General features: G+C 36.1%; 2 protein-coding genes across 2 annotated transcripts; one reads left to right on the top strand and one right to left on the bottom strand.

Annotated features, from left to right (window-relative positions):
* The first annotated feature begins 3756 nt into the window (after positions 1–3756).
* poc5 (POC5 centriolar protein homolog (Chlamydomonas)) lies at positions 3757–11585 on the top strand. The gene is made up of 13 exons (XM_026211378.1): positions 3757–3884; positions 4454–4537; positions 4658–4802; positions 5308–5388; positions 5486–5655; positions 5886–6062; positions 6259–6363; positions 8827–9006; positions 9114–9279; positions 10018–10166; positions 10467–10580; positions 10749–10925; positions 11025–11585. The coding sequence occupies exons 2-13, from the start codon at positions 4454–4456 to the stop codon at positions 11166–11168; spliced, it is 1692 nt and encodes a 563-aa protein (XP_026067163.1). The 5' UTR covers positions 3757–3884; the 3' UTR covers positions 11169–11585.
* Positions 11580–18122, bottom strand: ankdd1b (ankyrin repeat and death domain containing 1B). The gene is made up of 15 exons (XM_026211377.1): positions 17888–18122; positions 16796–16896; positions 16561–16659; positions 16386–16484; positions 15734–15838; positions 15542–15646; positions 15334–15432; positions 15147–15245; positions 14915–15013; positions 13716–13814; positions 13542–13640; positions 13324–13431; positions 12761–12962; positions 11873–12004; positions 11580–11667 (listed from the first exon to the last, which is right to left on the bottom strand). The coding sequence occupies exons 1-15, from the start codon at positions 18057–18059 to the stop codon at positions 11612–11614; spliced, it is 1674 nt and encodes a 557-aa protein (XP_026067162.1). The 5' UTR covers positions 18060–18122; the 3' UTR covers positions 11580–11611.
* Positions 18123–18374: the final 252 nt, after the last annotated feature.

Here is an 18374-nt window from a genome sequence, read left to right as displayed (position 1 = left end):
ACATAGATGACATATTAAATGTTTAAACTGAGAAAATGTATAATTTTAAGGGGAAAATAAGTTGATTTTAAATTTCATGGCATCAACACATCTAAAAAAAGTTGGGACAAGGCCATGTTCACCACTGTGTGGCATCCCCTCTTCTTTTTATAACAGTCTGCAAACGTCTGGGGACTGAGGAGACAAGTTGCTCAAGTTTAGGAATAGGACTATTGTCCCACTCTTGTCTAATACAGACTTCTAGTTGCTCAACTGTCTTAGGTCTTCTTTGTCGCATCTTCCTCTTTATGATGCGCCAAATGTTTTCTATGGGTGAATGATCTGGACTGTAGGCTGGCCATTTCAGTACCCGGATCCTTCTTCTATGCAGTCATGATGTTGTAATTGATGCAATATGTGGTCTGGCATTGTCATGTTGGAAAATGCCCATGTTGTGATTTCCATTACAGTAGCATTCCTGTATGTGATGCAGTGCCATCTAAGGGCCATGGTGGCGGTGGGGTTATGGTATGGGCAGGCGTATGTTATGAACAACGAACACAGGTGCATTTTATTGATGCCATTTTGAATGCACAGATACCGTGACGAGATCCTGAGGCCCATTGTTGTGCCATTCATCCACAACCATCACCTCATGTTGCAGCATGATAATGCAAGGCCCCATGTTGCAAGGATCAGTACACAATTCCTGGAAGCTGAAAAAAATCCCAGTTCTTGCATGTCCAGCATACTCACTGGACATGTCACCCATTGAACATGTTTGGGACGCTCTGGATCGGTGTATACGACAGCGTGTTCCAGTTCCTGCCAATATCCAGCAAATTTGCATGGCCACTGAAGAAGAGTGGACCAACATTCAAGAGGTCACAATCAACAACCTGTTCAACTCTGAATGAGATGTGTTGCACTGCGTGAGGCAAATGGTGGTCACACCAGATACTGACTGGTTTTCTAGTTTTGATGTGAGTCAGCATGTACCACAGCTAGATGATCTCGAAAACATTGTAACGTGTAACATTATGTCAGTGTTGACATTATATCATATTTTTCTCATACAATTTCTTTTCTGAAAAAAAAAAGGTTTGAAACATTTCTACTAAGAGACTGACAATAATAAAAACTGAGCGATCAGTTCAGCAGTCATAACAGCAGTCATTAGACTTGGCCTTTCCATCTTACAGACTGACATATAACCATCTTAGCTAATACTTAAAATAGATCAGCATGCAATGATAAATCATACACCAGAGCCTCCTCTATTGGCTAATGAATACAAATGAGAACACGCAGTGGTGAAGAATCCACTTTGCTCACAAAATGTGCTTCATGCTTTCTTAGCACAAAAAAGAAGAACTTTGACATAAATGCTACAACAATAATTCACAACCTGCCTGTCTTAGTTGTGAGCAATGATAAATACCTCAAAGGTGTTTTACATTTTTGGTTGCTGCAGTGCTTCAAAGTAGAAAGGCTTTATGACAGCTGTTGTTGCCTATGAAGGATTCCCTGAATAATAATGGGAGAGTTCTGCATATGCTCCGAATATCTGATCACAGATTTAAAATTTGCTAACTTTTCCAAGTGCAAAGCAGCTAAAACATGAATAACGTGATCACATAAGCACGTTTGTATAATATTAATGTCCAAACTGAACGATTCACTGAAATAAATTATCATGTAAAAAATAATTACAAAAGACTGTAATTCACGTATAACCTGTGTATAATATAGGTCTTTGTATAATCTTTGTATATTGTATTATCTTTGTATAATTTCTGTTATCCTGAATAATTTTTTTTTTGCATGTTCTTTACATTAGTATTAAAAATGCTCCTTGTGAAGATCTTTGATTCATCATGACTAAAAAAGTATAGATTTTAGTTCTTCAGTTGGTATATTAATATTACATCAGTCATACAGAGAATCAAATGTATTGCAAATAAAGGGAAATCGAACTTATGAAATTTCATAGTAATTTCACCAAAGTATATTCATTTCATGCTCAGTCATGCAGGGCAGACAATGTGTCCATCTAACAGCACACTCTGTAGCACACTTTGCAGAATAATAATCAGTTTCCTTAGACAACACAATTACATTATCTTAAGAACCATTAAGTGTCTCTGAAACTGCTAACTGCTTCTTCTTCTTCTTCTTTCTTTTTTTTATTTGATTGACCTCCTAACTCAACTCCTTTTATTATTGCTGTCCTCTGTCTACAGTTTCTGCATTCTGAATCCCACATACCTCTTCAGAAACACCACAGGGGAGAAAGTTCATTTAATGGCTTGAGACTATTGTCCTGGAACAAATTGAACCAGGTTGTGAGTAAAGAATGTGGGTTGACTTCCAAGTGAGGGCAAATTCAAACACATTTGTGTTTTTCAGGCTGAGATTCAGAAGCCGTATTTGAATTCATGCTGAGCTGGACATTTTATTAAGGTTTCTATAATCATAAGCGTAGCTTGACATTTGAGCTGGGGGGCTGAGGCAGGAGGCAAATTATTGGGGTAAAGATACTTCAAATGGCAGAGCACAAAAAGAGTGACAGATAAAGTGGAATCATTTACTAAGAACATGTGCTATGATTAACAAGCAATGAAGAATATATTTCATTTAACACAAATAGGCTACACAACGAACTAATTCGATGCAGTCTACAAAACAGTTTGCTGAAATGTCCACAACATTAACAATAACAGCAAAATAAGAAAGAGCCCATCCTGTGAATTATACTCCAGTTGCTTTTAATTCCTGATGCAGATGTAAGATTTGAGAATTGTATTATTGTTTTAAATGGAAAAGATGTAGGCCCATACTGTGTTACTGTGTAATGTAGTCCTATGTAGCCTACCTCCTGAAATCAAAATAACCTTGAAGTTATTGTACTTAAGAGTCCTGATGACCGAATTAAAAAGCACTCTAGCACAAAATACCTGCAGGGTTTATATAGCATGAAACAGAGCAGTGCTTTTATTCATGAAGGTCTGTGTGTGGGTCATTGTATTATGAGGCCTGATTCATTCATTCAATTCATGCGCTTCAGTTATCTTTTTGATTCTTAATGCGTTAATCACGGCTCAGATTGATTTTCTTCTCTAAATTTCCTTTCTTTGTGTTTTAGTTTTTCTTTAGCCTATTTATTATGAGATTGAACTGTCATTCAAACTGGCAGTACACATAAAATTATGGGTTAAAAAATGGGGAAGTAAAGTTTAAATAAATAAACGAAGAAAAAATATTTAGCCTACGAATATTTCTTAAATATTCGTAAATATTTTCGTCTTAATATTGGAAATCATTCTGAGCCATCATTAATGCATTAAGAATAAAAAAGATAACTGAAGCCCATGAATTTAATATTTACGTAAAGAAATATTAACGAATATAATAAGAAATATTTAAGAAATATTTACGAAGTTGCATTTTATTTTATTGCAACTTTACGTTTTTTAATCCATACTTTTATGTGTATTGCCAGTTTGTATATTCCTAGGTCGCTAATCAAGTGAGTTGTTATAACAGTGATAATGTGAACTCTTTTGTAGCTACAAAACGTCTGCTAAATGCTAAGAAATCCACAGCCCAAAAAATAAAAATAAAAAAATAAAGGAAATTAAAATAAGGAATAAAGCAGAATATATATTATATACTTTTGAGAAAAGAACAATACAACCGCGTCCCTGTTACTACGGAAACATTCTAACCAATCACAAAAGCAAAGAGAGACGTGCCAAATTTTCAACCAATCAAAACTGCTTTTACTGCAGCGTCTAGCAGTTTGAAACGGTGCTTTTTAACAGTAGAGTGGGTACTTGCAGTCTTGCAGATTGAACGATTAATTTGGTAGAGGAACAAATACCTTTAAAACACTCACTGAGAAGGTAACGATTGTACTGTTTTATTTCTCTGCCGCACCACACACGACGCTTAGCAGATTTAGCTTAGGAACTCAGTAAGAGGCTAACAGCGCGGTGAAGCTACAACAGGAACTCAGTTTGCACTTTCGCTTCGGTTCTGGGACTGGCTTTTTATGTCTAACGTGACCTGCGTGCAAACTGCGTCAATATTTGACTTTTTTTATATGAACATTGGCAAACAAAAACTGCTAAGTTTCCTTACTTCGAGAAAACCTCTGTCGAGAAATCACTGCTTCTACTTCTGCTCAAATAAACAAAATCCCTGCAATCTTCGTTAGCTTTTTAACTAACGTTACTTCTATAAATACACGATTGTCAGTTTTTTAGTAGTATTTTGTATGTAAGACGTTTAGCTGATAGATCGAGTTGTCTTAATCAGTAACGTTATTTAAGATTAAATAGTTCTGAAGTAGACTGGACTGGAATACAGTTCTTGCATTAAAGAAGAGTTGGTTCTTTCGGTCTATTTGAACTTAAATGAGTCATTTAAACATTGTTATGTGTAACACATCCTGATTCATTCTGTATTTCAGATGTCATCAGATGAAGGGGAGCAAAACAGTCCAGTTTTACCAAGAGATTCAGACAGAGGCAGCTCTGTTTCCTCTGTGCTTCAGGTGAGTTATCATATCCACCATCACAAAAGTCACTAAGGTTTATGACTCTGATTTTCTGTCAGTTTTGACCGTTTAAAGGACGCTTTGATATAGTTCCTTCTCTTTTAAATTTTATTTTAGGATGAGTATGAAGAACTTCTTCGATATGCTGTTGTGACTCCGAAGTATGACCCAAGTATCCCATCACAGACATTGAGCACAAATCAACTCTCCAAGAGTTTACAGCAAACGACTAAAAGAGGGACGCCTGCTCAACACACTGCAGGTAGACCCTTAACATATAATGCATATTTAGGAGATAATAATGTCAGATAATTCCAAATTCCGGAGCCCAATGTTGCACGTAATTATTTGGTTGAGAGGTATGTAGATTTAAAGCAGTGATTCTTGACTGTGGGGATCACAGCACACATCCAAAGGGACCACAAGAACAGAAAAGTTGTGGAAATGTATAAAATCTTCAGTAATTTAATATATTTTATAAAGCTCTAAGATGTTTTCAGGTAGAAATTGATATTTGCGAGTAAAAAAAAAAAAAGGTAAATGAGTCGTGTAAATTTACTGGTAATAAAAAGTTTCAACCATGTAGAATATTCTGTTATTGGAATTTAATTATTTTGATTTGTTTATAATAATGTTTCTGAATTATTTTACTATGTTGCCAAACCTGGTTTCTGTAAAAGCTTTTTTTCATAAAGGCAGAAGTATCAGAAATATTTTGTAGTAGGGCCTTGAAGTCAAAAAGACTGAGAACCACTGTTTAATTTCAGATAATGAAGGGCACTCAGACAACGGGGCTACGCCAACTCCATCATTGGAAGAATCCAGACCACAAAGTCGAGCATCCGAGGGTAACTTCATAGAATCTCTCAGCCCTCTTGCTTTCAGATGTTTGTCATTCAATCAGAATTTCGAACTTTGTGTTTTATAATATTGCTTCTACTTCAGCTAATAGCTTGTCATCTGAGGAAAGGTCAGCGAGGTCGCTGACTGGATCAGACAGATCAGGACAAAACAGCCCTGATGCTCTGACCACCGTCATGACCGAGATGTTCATCTCAGAGGAGAACCTGAACAAGATGGAGAACATTTTGGACACCTGGAGCACAAACCTTAAGGTTTGCTTTGCATTTATGTATTGCAAATAGTAAAGTTATTGTAAACTAAAACCATATAAAAAAAGAAGAAGAAAAATACAGAAATAAAGGCTTTTTTTTAAAAAGTTTAATAAAAAAAACTTCAAATATCAAACTATAATAGTATTTTAGTGATAGTAAAATAACACGGGTAAGTAGTGTTTTTCTTCACACTATAATGCATTAGGAACTGTTTGTTGGTGTGTTTACAGAGTAATGTGATGATGGAGCTGAGGAAATGGAAACTGGCCTTTGTGGAGCAGCACAGACTGGAGCTTAAGAAGGAGCGGGAGAAACATGCAGCCCATATGGCTGCTGTAAATGCCGAGATGGATGGTCTGAAAGACCTGCTCAACACCTACAAGATCTCCAACCAGAGAAAAGATGAGGTGCATACAGATATTGATAATTAATGGGCTGGTCCTGTAATATGAAGTTAATAAACATTTGCTAAAGTAACAGAGATATTGGTATTGAATATAAAGCTTTGAAAGAGGTGAAAAATGCTGCTGTGTCAGTTTTTCACAGGCTGTAAGTCTTTGTTTTCTGGTCTGTCATCTCCTGCTTGGCCTTTGCCATCTGCAGGTGATCGTGAATCTGAGCAGGGCGCTTGACAGGCAGAGGGAGAAGCTGGAGCTGATGAGGAGTTTCTCCCAGTGGAGACTACAGCAGTGTGCTGCCAGAGAGGAGGTGAGACGGGGCAGCTCAGACTGACACACACACACAGGGCAGATGTTTTTCAGACAGTGTTGTTTACTCGCATCAGATTGATACTTCAGACAGGCATGTGTTTTGTATTCATGTTCTTTCCTTGAAGAAATTGCAGTTTCACGGCCCTTCTGCATTTAAAAGGATAGTTCTGAAATGTACTAACAATATAATTCTGCCTTATCATTTGACCAAATTCCACATTGGATCGCAGTCTGAAGATATTACAAACACTCAGTGGTGACTTTTAAGTGTTGTGTTAAGCTCATTAATTGTCATGTGTAGCTTGAAGCTAAGTAAAGCTATAATTTTTCTGTTACCCATATACAATTATATTTCCTGATGTATTTTATAAAAAAAAAATAGCTTAAGTTTCAGGACAGGATCAGAGGGATGTGGGTGAGTAAGCCATGTAATGTCAGAGTAGAGTAATGCCACAACTTCCATGCTGCCACAATGCCACACATTAGTGTTTCTCACAAAATCAATGTAATGACAATATTTCCATTTGTTATATGTATGTTTTTCCATATTCCAAGCTCCGGGGTCTCATTTATAAATGTTGCGTACTCCCAAAATAGGCATAGAAATTGCGTACGCCATTTTTTACGCACATTTCGGTATTTATAAAGAATTAACTTTGTGTAAATCTGAATGGACATTATAAACCATGTGTACAAACTTTTTTTCATGGAGTGAGAAAATGAATTAATTTTTCATGTCGAAATACACATTTACATTAAATATTCCACTCGCATTAAAAGGGATAAACACTGAAATTACATTATTTTACAAACAACATAATTTGCATAATTTAACAATAAACAATTTTCCTGTGAAATGTTATTTTTATTAAAGCGAGGAGTGCTATAGGTGCACAATAAATAATCTTTAAACTAAACTACAGACCACATGTTATGAGAAATATTTTAGCGAGAAGAACAATGATCGATGAAGCGTACTTACTGTGATATTATGGCGGACACTGCTGGATTACTGTACAACCACAGCTGCACGGAGTTGTTAATGTCATGTAAAGTCATCTCTACAACATTAGGAAAAATTCCACTATATTTGAAGGACATAACTAGGAGAAAACGGTAAGATTTGCATGTTTCCTTTTTACAATACTTTGTCAGTGACGCGCCGAATCAGACAATACACTGCAATAAATATGCGTTTATCTGTTTCCATCTTATCAGCAAAACTGCATACATTTAATTCGAAATAATCTAAATTCTATTTGGCCACTGTAAAAGAATGAGGTCATCTAAAATATCTGAGAACTATTTGAAACCATTTTGTTTTTATTGATATTCTCATGTATTTATTCTAAAAGAGAGCAGGGATACTATTTCCCTACGGTCTCTGTGTTAAACATTGTGTCATGTGCATGGGAATTCGCGTGTAAATGATATGCAGATAAGGTTATACATAGTAAAACAAGGCGTTGTAAGCTCCATATATGGTCATTTCGGGGAGGAGATGAGGTGGAAATGCACATATGCACAATCTTCCCCTGACTTGGATTTATAAAGAGATTTTTGCACAGGTTCTGGCGTGCGCATGGTTTTATAAATCTGAAAGCTTTTGGGCATATGAAAAATCTAGCTTTTGTGCCTACGTAAAATTTTTGGGATGAAATATACGGAGAGTTTTATAAATGAGACCCCTGGTGTCTTCATGTATTCATGAGTCGTGAAAAGTATTGAAATAGATCTAGGAATTATTGGATTGTTGGACTTCAAATCAGTAGGGGTTATGTAATCAAAAGTAGGTAACTAGCTATATTATGGATTATATCTGAAATATTAAGTAATACTTTATTTTAAGGTTTCCTTGTAACACATTACATGTACTTACTATTATAATAACAACAAATTATGCATAATAACATGCAAGTAACCCTAAAGTATTCCCTAATCCGAACCCTCATCATATAGTAAGTACATGTAGTTAATTAATATTGCTTACTACTTAAATGTATAATCACACTATAAGGACACCTTAAAATACGTAAAGTGTAAGCAAATATTATTACTGAAATCATATTAGTAATTAGTTACACCACTAGTTGCTGCACAAAGTAATATTATTACTGTAACTAGTTACTGCCAACACTGATTGGGATTAATCAATATATTTCAAAAGCCTGTTTGTGTTTTGGTAACTCTTCAACAAAGAAGCTGAAAGTTTATACACAAGACACACACACACACACTACCTTCATTCAAATTCTTCAGTCAGTTTTCAACAATCAGAACTTTTTCTTGAGCAGCAAATCAGCATATTATAATGATTTCTGAAGGATCTTGTTGTTACTGAAAACTGGATATGGCTGTTTAAAATTGTACAAATATTTCAAAAAATTACTTTTATCAAATAATAAGCGACCTTAATTAAACATTTAATTAATTAATTTTTGTATTTGTGTGTGTGCTTCAGGCACAGGGGGGCAGACTGGCGGAGCAGCACTATCATTTGCAGCTGAAGAGGAAGGTGTGGGCAGGCTGGCACTCGCTCATCCAGAACGGGTGGCGGGAGCGTGTGGAGAGAGCATGTTGTGCCAGAGCAGAGGACGTCTGCATGCAGCTCTCTACAGACTACGAGGCCAAGATGGCACAGGTGATTGGAGCCCATACCACAATTTTACTGGAAGTGGGAATGATTCCATGTTTAAAAAGTTACTGGGTTTGGACATTACATGACAGTTTGGTGATTGTGTTTGTCAGTATGTAGAGGAGCTCCAGAAAGCTCAAGCTGAAATCAACAGGCTGCACACCGAGCGAGAGCGCTATGAGGACTCTATGAAGAAAGCTTTCATGCGTGGGGTCTGTGCTCTCAACATCGAGGCCCTTAGCATGTTCAACACTGGAGAAGCGGGTAGACTGGACCGTGGTAAGAGGATAGATGGTAACCAATCGTTACATTCTTGAAGTGCAGATTGACAGATACTCTGATATTTCCCTTGATATGTAAAAAAAAAAAAATGTCGAATGTCATAAACCCTCTTCATGTTACTGTTAAAAACTGAGGATTTGACAAAAGGTCATTTATAAATCGCTGAATACATGTCATTTATCATTTGTCACTTGACAAATGTTAAATGTTGAAGTGTGTCGATAGATATTTTTCTGTGTTTAAATACTTATTCCAGGGTGTGCAGACAACTAAAAGCCAGCCATTCATAATTTTTTGGCTAAACAAACAGCAGAAGGACAGAGTTTAGGAAACTTAAAGAAAAGTAATAATAAAAGGCAGTACTAATTCACCTAAATGCTGCTTGGTTTGAAAGTGACTTTTAAGTGAGCCGTGCCTTATACATTACTGCACTGTTATCTGATAATGGAATTTTTTTTGCCTGTGAAATTTTGCCAAATTTAATTGACTATTCCTTTAATTTATTGAGACAATGAGTATCAGAGAGAGAGAGAGAGAGAGAGTGAGACAGAATTTGATAATAAAAGAATGGAATTGGATCCGAAACAATAATGCAAATGGAATCAGGGTTGTTAATATCTTCATGTACATGGTACTATATTCTTTTTTTTAGTTTGCGAAATAATAATTTCCAAAGATCAAACCTTATGCAGTCCAGTGACTCTAGACTTCACTTATTAGTTTCTTTTTTTGTAGATATTCCACCTGCAGGGGAGGAGCCAAGCACCAGCTCAATGGCCAATCACCCTCCACGGACGGTCTCGTCATCACGGCTCAGTCCAGTTGTCATGGAGAGTCCAGTACATTTGGGCCCCTCCCACAGCATCACAGAGGATGTAGAGGCGGTAAGATGTTCAAGAAACAATGCTTTGAACACAGCTGTCATATTTAGCACTATTGTTTTCATATTGATAAACATTGTGTATGTAATGCTTTCCATTTCAATATCAAGCTTGATGGAACATCATTACGAGATTGTAGTGTTTTCACAGATGCCTTTAAGTTGTCAAGTTAAGCGCCATTACTTCATTAGTACCAAATGCTTGTTTTTGTATTTTTGTGTTCTATTTCCAAGAAAATTTCTCATGACAGTCTAATCAGTCAGAAAAATGTTTTAAAATTCATAAGTGTATTTGTCTCTGCAGGAACATTTTGTCTCTCAGTCTGGCTCAAGCACAGGCCCAAGAGCAGAAACTATTTTCTCAACCACGGTGAATTCTTCCGGACCACCAGGGGGCAGTACAAGCTCTTTCAGACAGGTACCACATTTCACTGCAAGTGTATTTAGAAATATATTTTATATCAACCCTCTCAACCTGTTTTTAAGCCGTCTTTGAAAATGTTTGGGATTACAACGATTTATTTTTTGTGTCGAATGTTCTGAAAACTGCTCGCTTTTAATGGCACTATACTATTCTCTTCTTTAGGCGAGCACACGGATAGTAACAGCTGGCAAGCAAAAAGCCACCAAGACCGTGACCGCTCGTTTGACGGGACGGCCAGAGCATAACCGGACGGTCCGCCCCCCTGCAGCTCTGCATCTCATGGGCGTGGCTCCTCCCATGAGTTCAGTTGTTATAGAAAGACATCACCCTGTCACTCAGGTATCAAGAAACATCCCTACAGATGTCGAAGTACTTGTGATGATATCAAAACATCAAACACACATAATGTTCATTCAATTTTTTTTTCACCATTTCCAGCTCACTGTCGGCCAGGCAACAGCAGCTAAATTCCCTCGCTCTGCTCTTCAGAGTCAGACTGTCTCCAGTAGCAAGAGCTCCTCCAGCCAACCCAGAGGCCCCTCCTCCACCTTTCACATCCACTCCATCAAAGTTGTGGACTAACACACACACACACACACACTCGTTCATTTATCTCTCAGGTCTTGAGTCTGGATATTGTAACTCAGTAGTATTTGATTTGTTAAGAGGCTTTGAATTAGATTTAATACATTTTTAGTCCTAAATGTAATTTTTATTTTCATAACATGGAATGAAGGTAAGTTGTTTTATACTGAAAATGCCAAGATTTTAATTGAAGAATCATTATTTATTACATGACATGGTTTCTTTAATTTATTCAAGTTGTTTGTCACCAATTACTTTATAATGTTTTACAAAGTCATAATCAAAATCTGCGACACTTTTCTGATTCATTGTTTCAGAGCAGTCGGCTACTGTATCGGTTTGTACTGAACCTTAATCCACAGGCAGTACTAAATTGTTGGATCAATTAAAAATTAAAGTGCTGTTTTAAGTTCATAGCAGTCTTTGTAAGCATCTTGAATTCAGGAAACTGTGCATTTCCGTGCATCAGTGTTTGTTCCTTCCATTCTTATTTTATCTGGGAATGAGAAAAAAATGTATAGAATGAGATTTCGCCATTTGGTTCCTTGCTAATTTTACTGTAAGGGACATTATAAAAGACTGAAAGCATCAGTGTATAGTTTATAAGTCGCAAAGTCATATTGCTTTTTTGTATTAGCGACGCATCCCTCAGAACTTCTATAAAAAAGATTATTGACAATAAAATTGTGGACATATCTTACCAGCAATCTTTGTAATCCCAACAGAAAGCAGTGCCTCATACAGGCCTTTGGCTGGGCTGCTCCCTTCTGTCATGATTCCATGAAGCCAGATCAGAAGCATCCTGTTCCCATGCTCCTGGAAACTGTTAGGACCTAGAACATCAAAATACTCAAGGTTTTAAAGGGATAGTTTACCCAAAAATCCTGTCATAAATTATGTACTGTCATGTTCCAAACCTGTAAGACCTTCGGAAACAAAAATTAAGATATTTTTGATGAAATCCTAGAGCTCTCTGACTGTCCATAGAGAGCAATGTAACTGAAATGTTCCAAGACCCAGAAATGTAGTAAGGACATTTAACGTTAATATAGTCCATGTGACATCAGTGATTAAACCGAAGCTATGAGAATATTTTTTTTTGTGCGCAAAGAAAACCGAAATAATAACTTTATTCAACAATTATTCTTTTACACGTCACCATCCTATGACATTATCGAGAGTACCATGCCACATGCATTTAAAATTAATTTGTAATTAAAACACACACACAAATATATATATAAATTAATTGTGTTCCGAAGATGAACGAATGTCTTACAGGGGTGAGTAATTAATGGGTGAACTATCCCTTTAAGGGCACTATAGTCAGTGTCACTAATTCAGATTTATCTATAGCTTTTTTTAATAGACTTTTTTTTATAACTTTCTTTCGGTGGAATTTTAAAATAATAATCTGACCATGATTATTAGTTAAGAAATAAATATATGCATGATAGTGAAACAGATTTTAGTTTTATTAAGAATAACGTTTTCATAAATACATCAGGCCTGTTTGGGGTTGGTATTTTTTTTTTAATGGTTTTAAGTCTCTTAATATTACGATCTGATCCTAAAGCATCTTGTCTGACCTGTCCACTGCTCCTCGATGGCAGCCACCTGATCAACTGTGAACTCCCAGAACTCCGCCAACTTCTTCCAGTCATTGCGCTTGAGGTGTTTGTATGCGAGGTCCCATATTAAATCGCGCACCGGCTTCGTGTCAGGAGTGTGATCTAATTTAAACGTCAGTGGTGATTCGTTGTGAAGGCTCTCAATAGCATCTGTATTAGTCTGAAAGGGTAATCAAATAACATCCATCTCTGAGAAAGGCCAGATTTGCCAGAAGCCAGGTGCTGAAATTAGCACAGGTATATTTACAGTGAATATAATGTTCGCCGTTATTCAGAATGATCATTTTTGACATATGCAACCCATGTGCAAATAAATGTGCTGTGGTGACCTTTCTGAATTGAATTATACACGTTTTAATACTGCATTACACCTCCTGCACAGAGTTTAATAGAAAATGACAGAGGTTATAGCAGTCCGTGACGTTCGGTGGGAGGAAAATGTGCTTCCCACTCCTTTACAAAACACAATAGCGTTTATTTCACGGTCTGCTTCGACCCACATTGGAAATCTGAATACCTACCATTTGGAAATCATGCTTCCATCTGAAATATCTCTCAGCTTTGATGATCATGTCCACAATAATCACCATATTTCCCCTCGCCGCCACTCCAAGAGCCGTTTTCTTTTGCTGTGAAAGAACATAAAAAGTACCAAAATAACTTCTCTCAAATTGCCTATTTCTCAGCGGTCTTTTGAAAGTGTTATCAGGCAGTGTAAATGTCAGACACGGTCTGTCACCCTGTCCTGAATCTCCAGATCCACCCCAGCTTTCAGAATCATCTCCACCACATCCACCTTTCCCATCTCAGCCGCGATATGGAGTGCAGTCTGCCCCATCTGAGTGTGGTGAATAAATAATAACTGAAACACGTGCATGCAGTGATAAATATCATTTCACAGATGATAACGCACTTGATCCTTTATGTTTGGATCACAGCCAGCCTCAAGTAAGGTGTGGATTACTGGAATATGACAGTTCTTCACCGCCAGATGAAATGGAGTGTGCAAATGCTGAAATGAAACAATCAATCAGTCAATAAATCTTGATGGTTTAATCTAGCATTAGGGTATTTATGCTTAGCATGGATTATACTCGTGTTGAAGTGAAGAAACAAGATGTGTGTTAAAATGCTAAGTACTGGAGACCTAAAAGAAAAGAAAATTGCAGTGTTTGAAAATGTCAATCCAGTATTTTATACATTGTCAATTTTCACTTTTGGTACTAATTAATTAGTAATTTATTTTAGCTTTGAGGAATAATGTATCTTTGATTAAAGCTAAAGCTTGAATTGGACATATAACTGTTCAGGGAAGGTAAGATTTGATAATTGTTTTCCAAGATTATTTTATAAAAAAGTTAAAAAGAACTGGATTTATTTTAAATACTAATCTTTCATAACATCATAAATGTCTTTATTGTCATGAATAATTGAATGCATCCGCGCATGAATAAATACTAGTGTTAATCTTTGATAAACAAATAAATGAGTCAAATGATTAATAGTGATTAATCGCATCCAAAATAAAAGTTTGTTTATATAATATGTGTGTGTGTACTGTGTATATGTATTTATATCAATGCACATACATACAGTATATTATGTGTATATTTACATGTATATCTTTATATTCATATAATTTATATTATATATAAATATATTTATTATATAAACATAACATATTTGTCTGACGTACATGCATGTATGTGTATTTATATGTAAATAATAAATATACACTGCATACATATATTATGTAAACAAAAACTTTTGTTTTGGATTGCGATTAATCACGATTAATTGTTTGACAGTGCTAATATAAATAAATAAATAACCAAAAAATACAAATAACGCACTGGCCCCAAACTTTTGAACAGTATAGTGTTCATTAGTTATCTATAATGTAACTTAATTGATTTTTATTACGCCAGCTAAAAAAAAAAAAAAACTTTTAACTAGTTACTTCAATGACAATGTTTAAAATGCCATTCTCATGTAATGTTACTCTAAATGTTTAAGTTTAACTTAAAATTGACATCAGTGTGAATTCAGTAGCATTTAAACTTCAGGCAGCAGAAAGAAAAAAGAAAAAAAAAATTGGTGAAAATATCTTACCTGGTTCTGAGCGTTCATTTGGGCTCCACTATTGATGAGGAGTTTGACAATAGGAAAGTGGCCCCTCTCACAGACTGGATGCAGAGGACTGCTTCTGCTCTGAAAAGCATCACACGCAAGCATTCTCTAAGAATCAGTGCTGAATGGTTAAAACATCGTCAATAATGGTAAAATATGTTGCCCTCAAAAGAGATGTTTAAAATCATCACCTCTGTACATACTCAGTACATACTAAGGTGTAGATGTTTGGGTCACACTGTGCCTCCAGCAGGGTTTGTACACAGTCCTCATGAGCTCCATCTGCAGCCAGAAACAGAGCGGTCTGCCCTGCCTACACACCGCAAATACATCACATCAGTGTGTGTGTGCATTTTCTGTGTTGATAAGGATCTGTTACATTAAATAGGACCGATTTTTACCTGGTTGACCTCATTACGAACGTTAAAGTTGTCTAGAAGTAACTGCAGTGCTTCACATTGACCATTTTTGGCTGCCAGATGCAGAGGTGTGTCCCCAACCTGTCAATCAAACCAGAGAAAACCAGGCCCTGCTGAAAAATTATTACAGCTACAACACATACTTTTCTGTGAATAATAATAATAATAATAAAACATATAATAAATTAACCATATTTTCCTCCATGGTGGCCATGTTGTAAGGCTCCTCCATCAGCATCTGTAGCATGCGAACACAGCCGTGTGCTGCGGCCAGGCCAAAAAGCCTGTTACCATACTGACAGAAAAATAACATGCAAACTTTATGTTTGAGATTCTCGTTTTATTCTTGTTCTTGCTTTTATTGTGACTGCTGTTTCCTTACTTGGTCTTCTTTGTCAAGTTCTGCCATTTGCAAGTCTTCAACAATGTAAGCTACAATATCAGTGTGGTTGTTCATGGCAGCGCAGTGCATCATGTTCAGACCCTCCTGAACACACAATATTGACATTTATGTCCTAAATGTATTATGAATAAGACATGAGGATGTTACACAAACTCCAGTGGCAGATCTTGTCAATCACTTATAGAGGGCGTCTGCAGTGTACACAATTCAAATGGAAAACAAATATTATTTAAAACACTTAGAATAATACACAAAATTAGAAGCATTTTTACATTACATACATGCATATATACATACATATATATATATATATATATATATATATATATATATATATATATATATATAGATAGATAGATAGATAGATAGATAGACAGACAGACAGATAGACAGATAGAACTACATGTATTAGATATATTGTACATTTTATATGCATATATATTATGTATAAATTATTTATTTCATATTTTTAGGGTGACAATTTTACCATCAGTCCAGGGACTGTAGATGCAAAATAAGCCTTTTGGCTAATTCTGACACATAGTACATTTATGTATCACTGATGTGCATGGTTCCTGTCAAATAAACCTGAAAATAAAGGAATGAAATGTATGTTAAGCGAATAGCTCACCATGTTTTCAATGCTTTGGTCAGCTCCAGCTTGCACGAGTAACTTGAGGATTTCCAAACTCCCAAACCATGCTGCTAAGTGAACAGCAGTCAGTCCATGCTGCAGAAACACAGTATGAGTGTCGTACTGATCTTAAGGGAAGCCGTGTCAATCATTAATGACTGGGCAAACATACCTTATCTTGCAAATCTAGTTTGGCTCTCCTTCGAAGGAGCACATCAACAGCTTCCACATTTCTGAAGGCCACAGCATAATGAAGAGCAGTTCGACCGTGCTGACATGAGACACAAATTGATAAGAATTGCTCAGAGATGGTCAACAAACACCTCTGTATATGCTACTGTGCAAATTCTGCTCTTAAACACTCATAACACGTGTGTAAGGGAGCTGAGAGCAGTTTATTGACATACCACATTCTTGGAGTTGACATTAACGCCTCTAACGAGAAGCTTCATGCCCTCCACGTCGTTTCTCTTTGCTGCTTCTATGAAGTCTTTCTCAACCTCCAACACTGTTGAATGATCAGTTGAATACTAGTGCATTATATAAAAGGTATGAAACAGCGGTGTATTAGATGGCATGAATATCATGTTTATATTGGTTTGACATGGCATTTACATAGTACTCACTATGCTTTTACCATGGTACTATGTTTCAAAACCATGGCATCTTTTTTTCTACAGCAGTTTTTAATTATGAGGGACTACAGGATTTGATGTACACAGAGATGTGTAAATATCACTGAGTACAGTTTGTGTTTTGGGTGTTGGAAGATGATGTCAAGTGTGATAAATGAATGCTGAGTCAGACTAATAGTACACACTTACCTCTGAAATAACATTTGTGAGCAGGAATTCTAATCTAAAGTTCAATATTCAGAAATATTTCAAGTTCATTACAGTTATAAAATAGGTTTAATTTTGAAATAATAATAATAACAATATTAATATTGGAAAAAAAAAATGACACCCCTTTTTCGTAAAAAAAAAGTTAAAACTATGGTTGCCGAGGCAAGTGAGCTTGATCAAACAGAAATATGATGTTCATAATTATATAAAACCGCTTATACATTCTATTGTTAAATCTTTTTAAGTGTTAGTAACTTTGAAAGAAATGTTTGTTGTTGTTTTTTTAACACTAATATCATGTTAACATACTTTTAATGTATTTTTCAGTTATGCTTCAGTCTTCTTGTCTTATTGATATTGATCATTTGGATTTTATTTATTTCCATGGAAAAGACGTGGAAAACGTAATACATTTATTGCGTTTAACTTGTACTGAACACTGAATATTCCTCTAAATATGGTTGAAAAATGAATGGTAGACGGGCATCAATCTTTCCATTCTTATGAACACATATGCAACTCAATTTAAAATATAGAGGCAATTTGAATTACAGCTTGTTTCGTCAACTTGAAAAGTATTGACACATGAACAGTACTGGGGAATCATCATTAGCGTAAACCGAGAGAAATCTTGAAGGAAAAATCTATACTCACACATTTCCTTACTGTCATAACCACCATCTTCTGCAATGTCCTTTGGCAGAATAAATTCAGTGAACGCTTTGACATGGTCTGATTTTAACCATGTTTTGGGATGAAGGTTCTCCTTTTTCCAAACAGGCTGCTTCAGTATGCAGTCTTTTATGGCTTGAGCTTTCTTCTCCATCGTACGGTACTGGTCGCACAGCTCTTTGAGTTGGAGACTTGTATTCTGTAAAATAAAGCAGGTGGATGGTTTTGTTTGCACTAAGAGCTCACGCCCCAAAGACATGCGCTCTCACCCTGAGTACATACAGTTAAATGGCTGACTGTGTTCTGTGCAGATATAGGGAATGAGGTTACTATGCCTATAGACACTACCATTCAAAGGTTATATGTGTACAATATGAATACATTAATTTAGCAAGGACACATTCAATTTATCGAAGCGACATTCACATTTACAGATTATCAAGTTTCTGTTCATCAAAGAATCCTGGGG

This window comes from Carassius auratus, chromosome 30, assembly GCF_003368295.1.
Source record: "Carassius auratus strain Wakin chromosome 30, ASM336829v1, whole genome shotgun sequence".
Lineage (NCBI taxonomy): Eukaryota > Metazoa > Chordata > Actinopteri > Cypriniformes > Cyprinidae > Carassius > Carassius auratus.
The sequence above is the reverse complement of the archived record's forward strand: the minus strand, read 5'-3'. Positions and strand labels throughout refer to the sequence as shown.

Bases quoted from the DNA above. Each gene is read 5' to 3' on its own strand.
- ankdd1b (XM_026211377.1), bottom strand. From the start codon at position 18,059: ATGGAGAAGAAAGCTCAAGCCATAAAAGACTGCATACTGAAGCAGCCT. The intron at 16,660-16,795 runs GTATGTCAATAA...GTCTCATGTCAG, and splicing joins ATGTCAACTCCAAGAATGTG to CACGGTCGAACTGCTCTTCA. The intron at 11,668-11,872 runs GTAAGATATGTC...TCTCATTCCCAG, and splicing joins TGGGATTACAAAGATTGCTG to ATAAAATAAGAATGGAAGGA.
- poc5 (XM_026211378.1), top strand. From the start codon at position 4,454: ATGTCATCAGATGAAGGGGAGCAAAACAGTCCAGTTTTACCAAGAGAT. The intron at 9,280-10,017 runs GTAAGAGGATAG...CTTTTTTTGTAG, and splicing joins AGCGGGTAGACTGGACCGTG to ATATTCCACCTGCAGGGGAG. The intron at 10,581-10,748 runs GTACCACATTTC...TCTCTTCTTTAG, and splicing joins GTACAAGCTCTTTCAGACAG to GCGAGCACACGGATAGTAAC.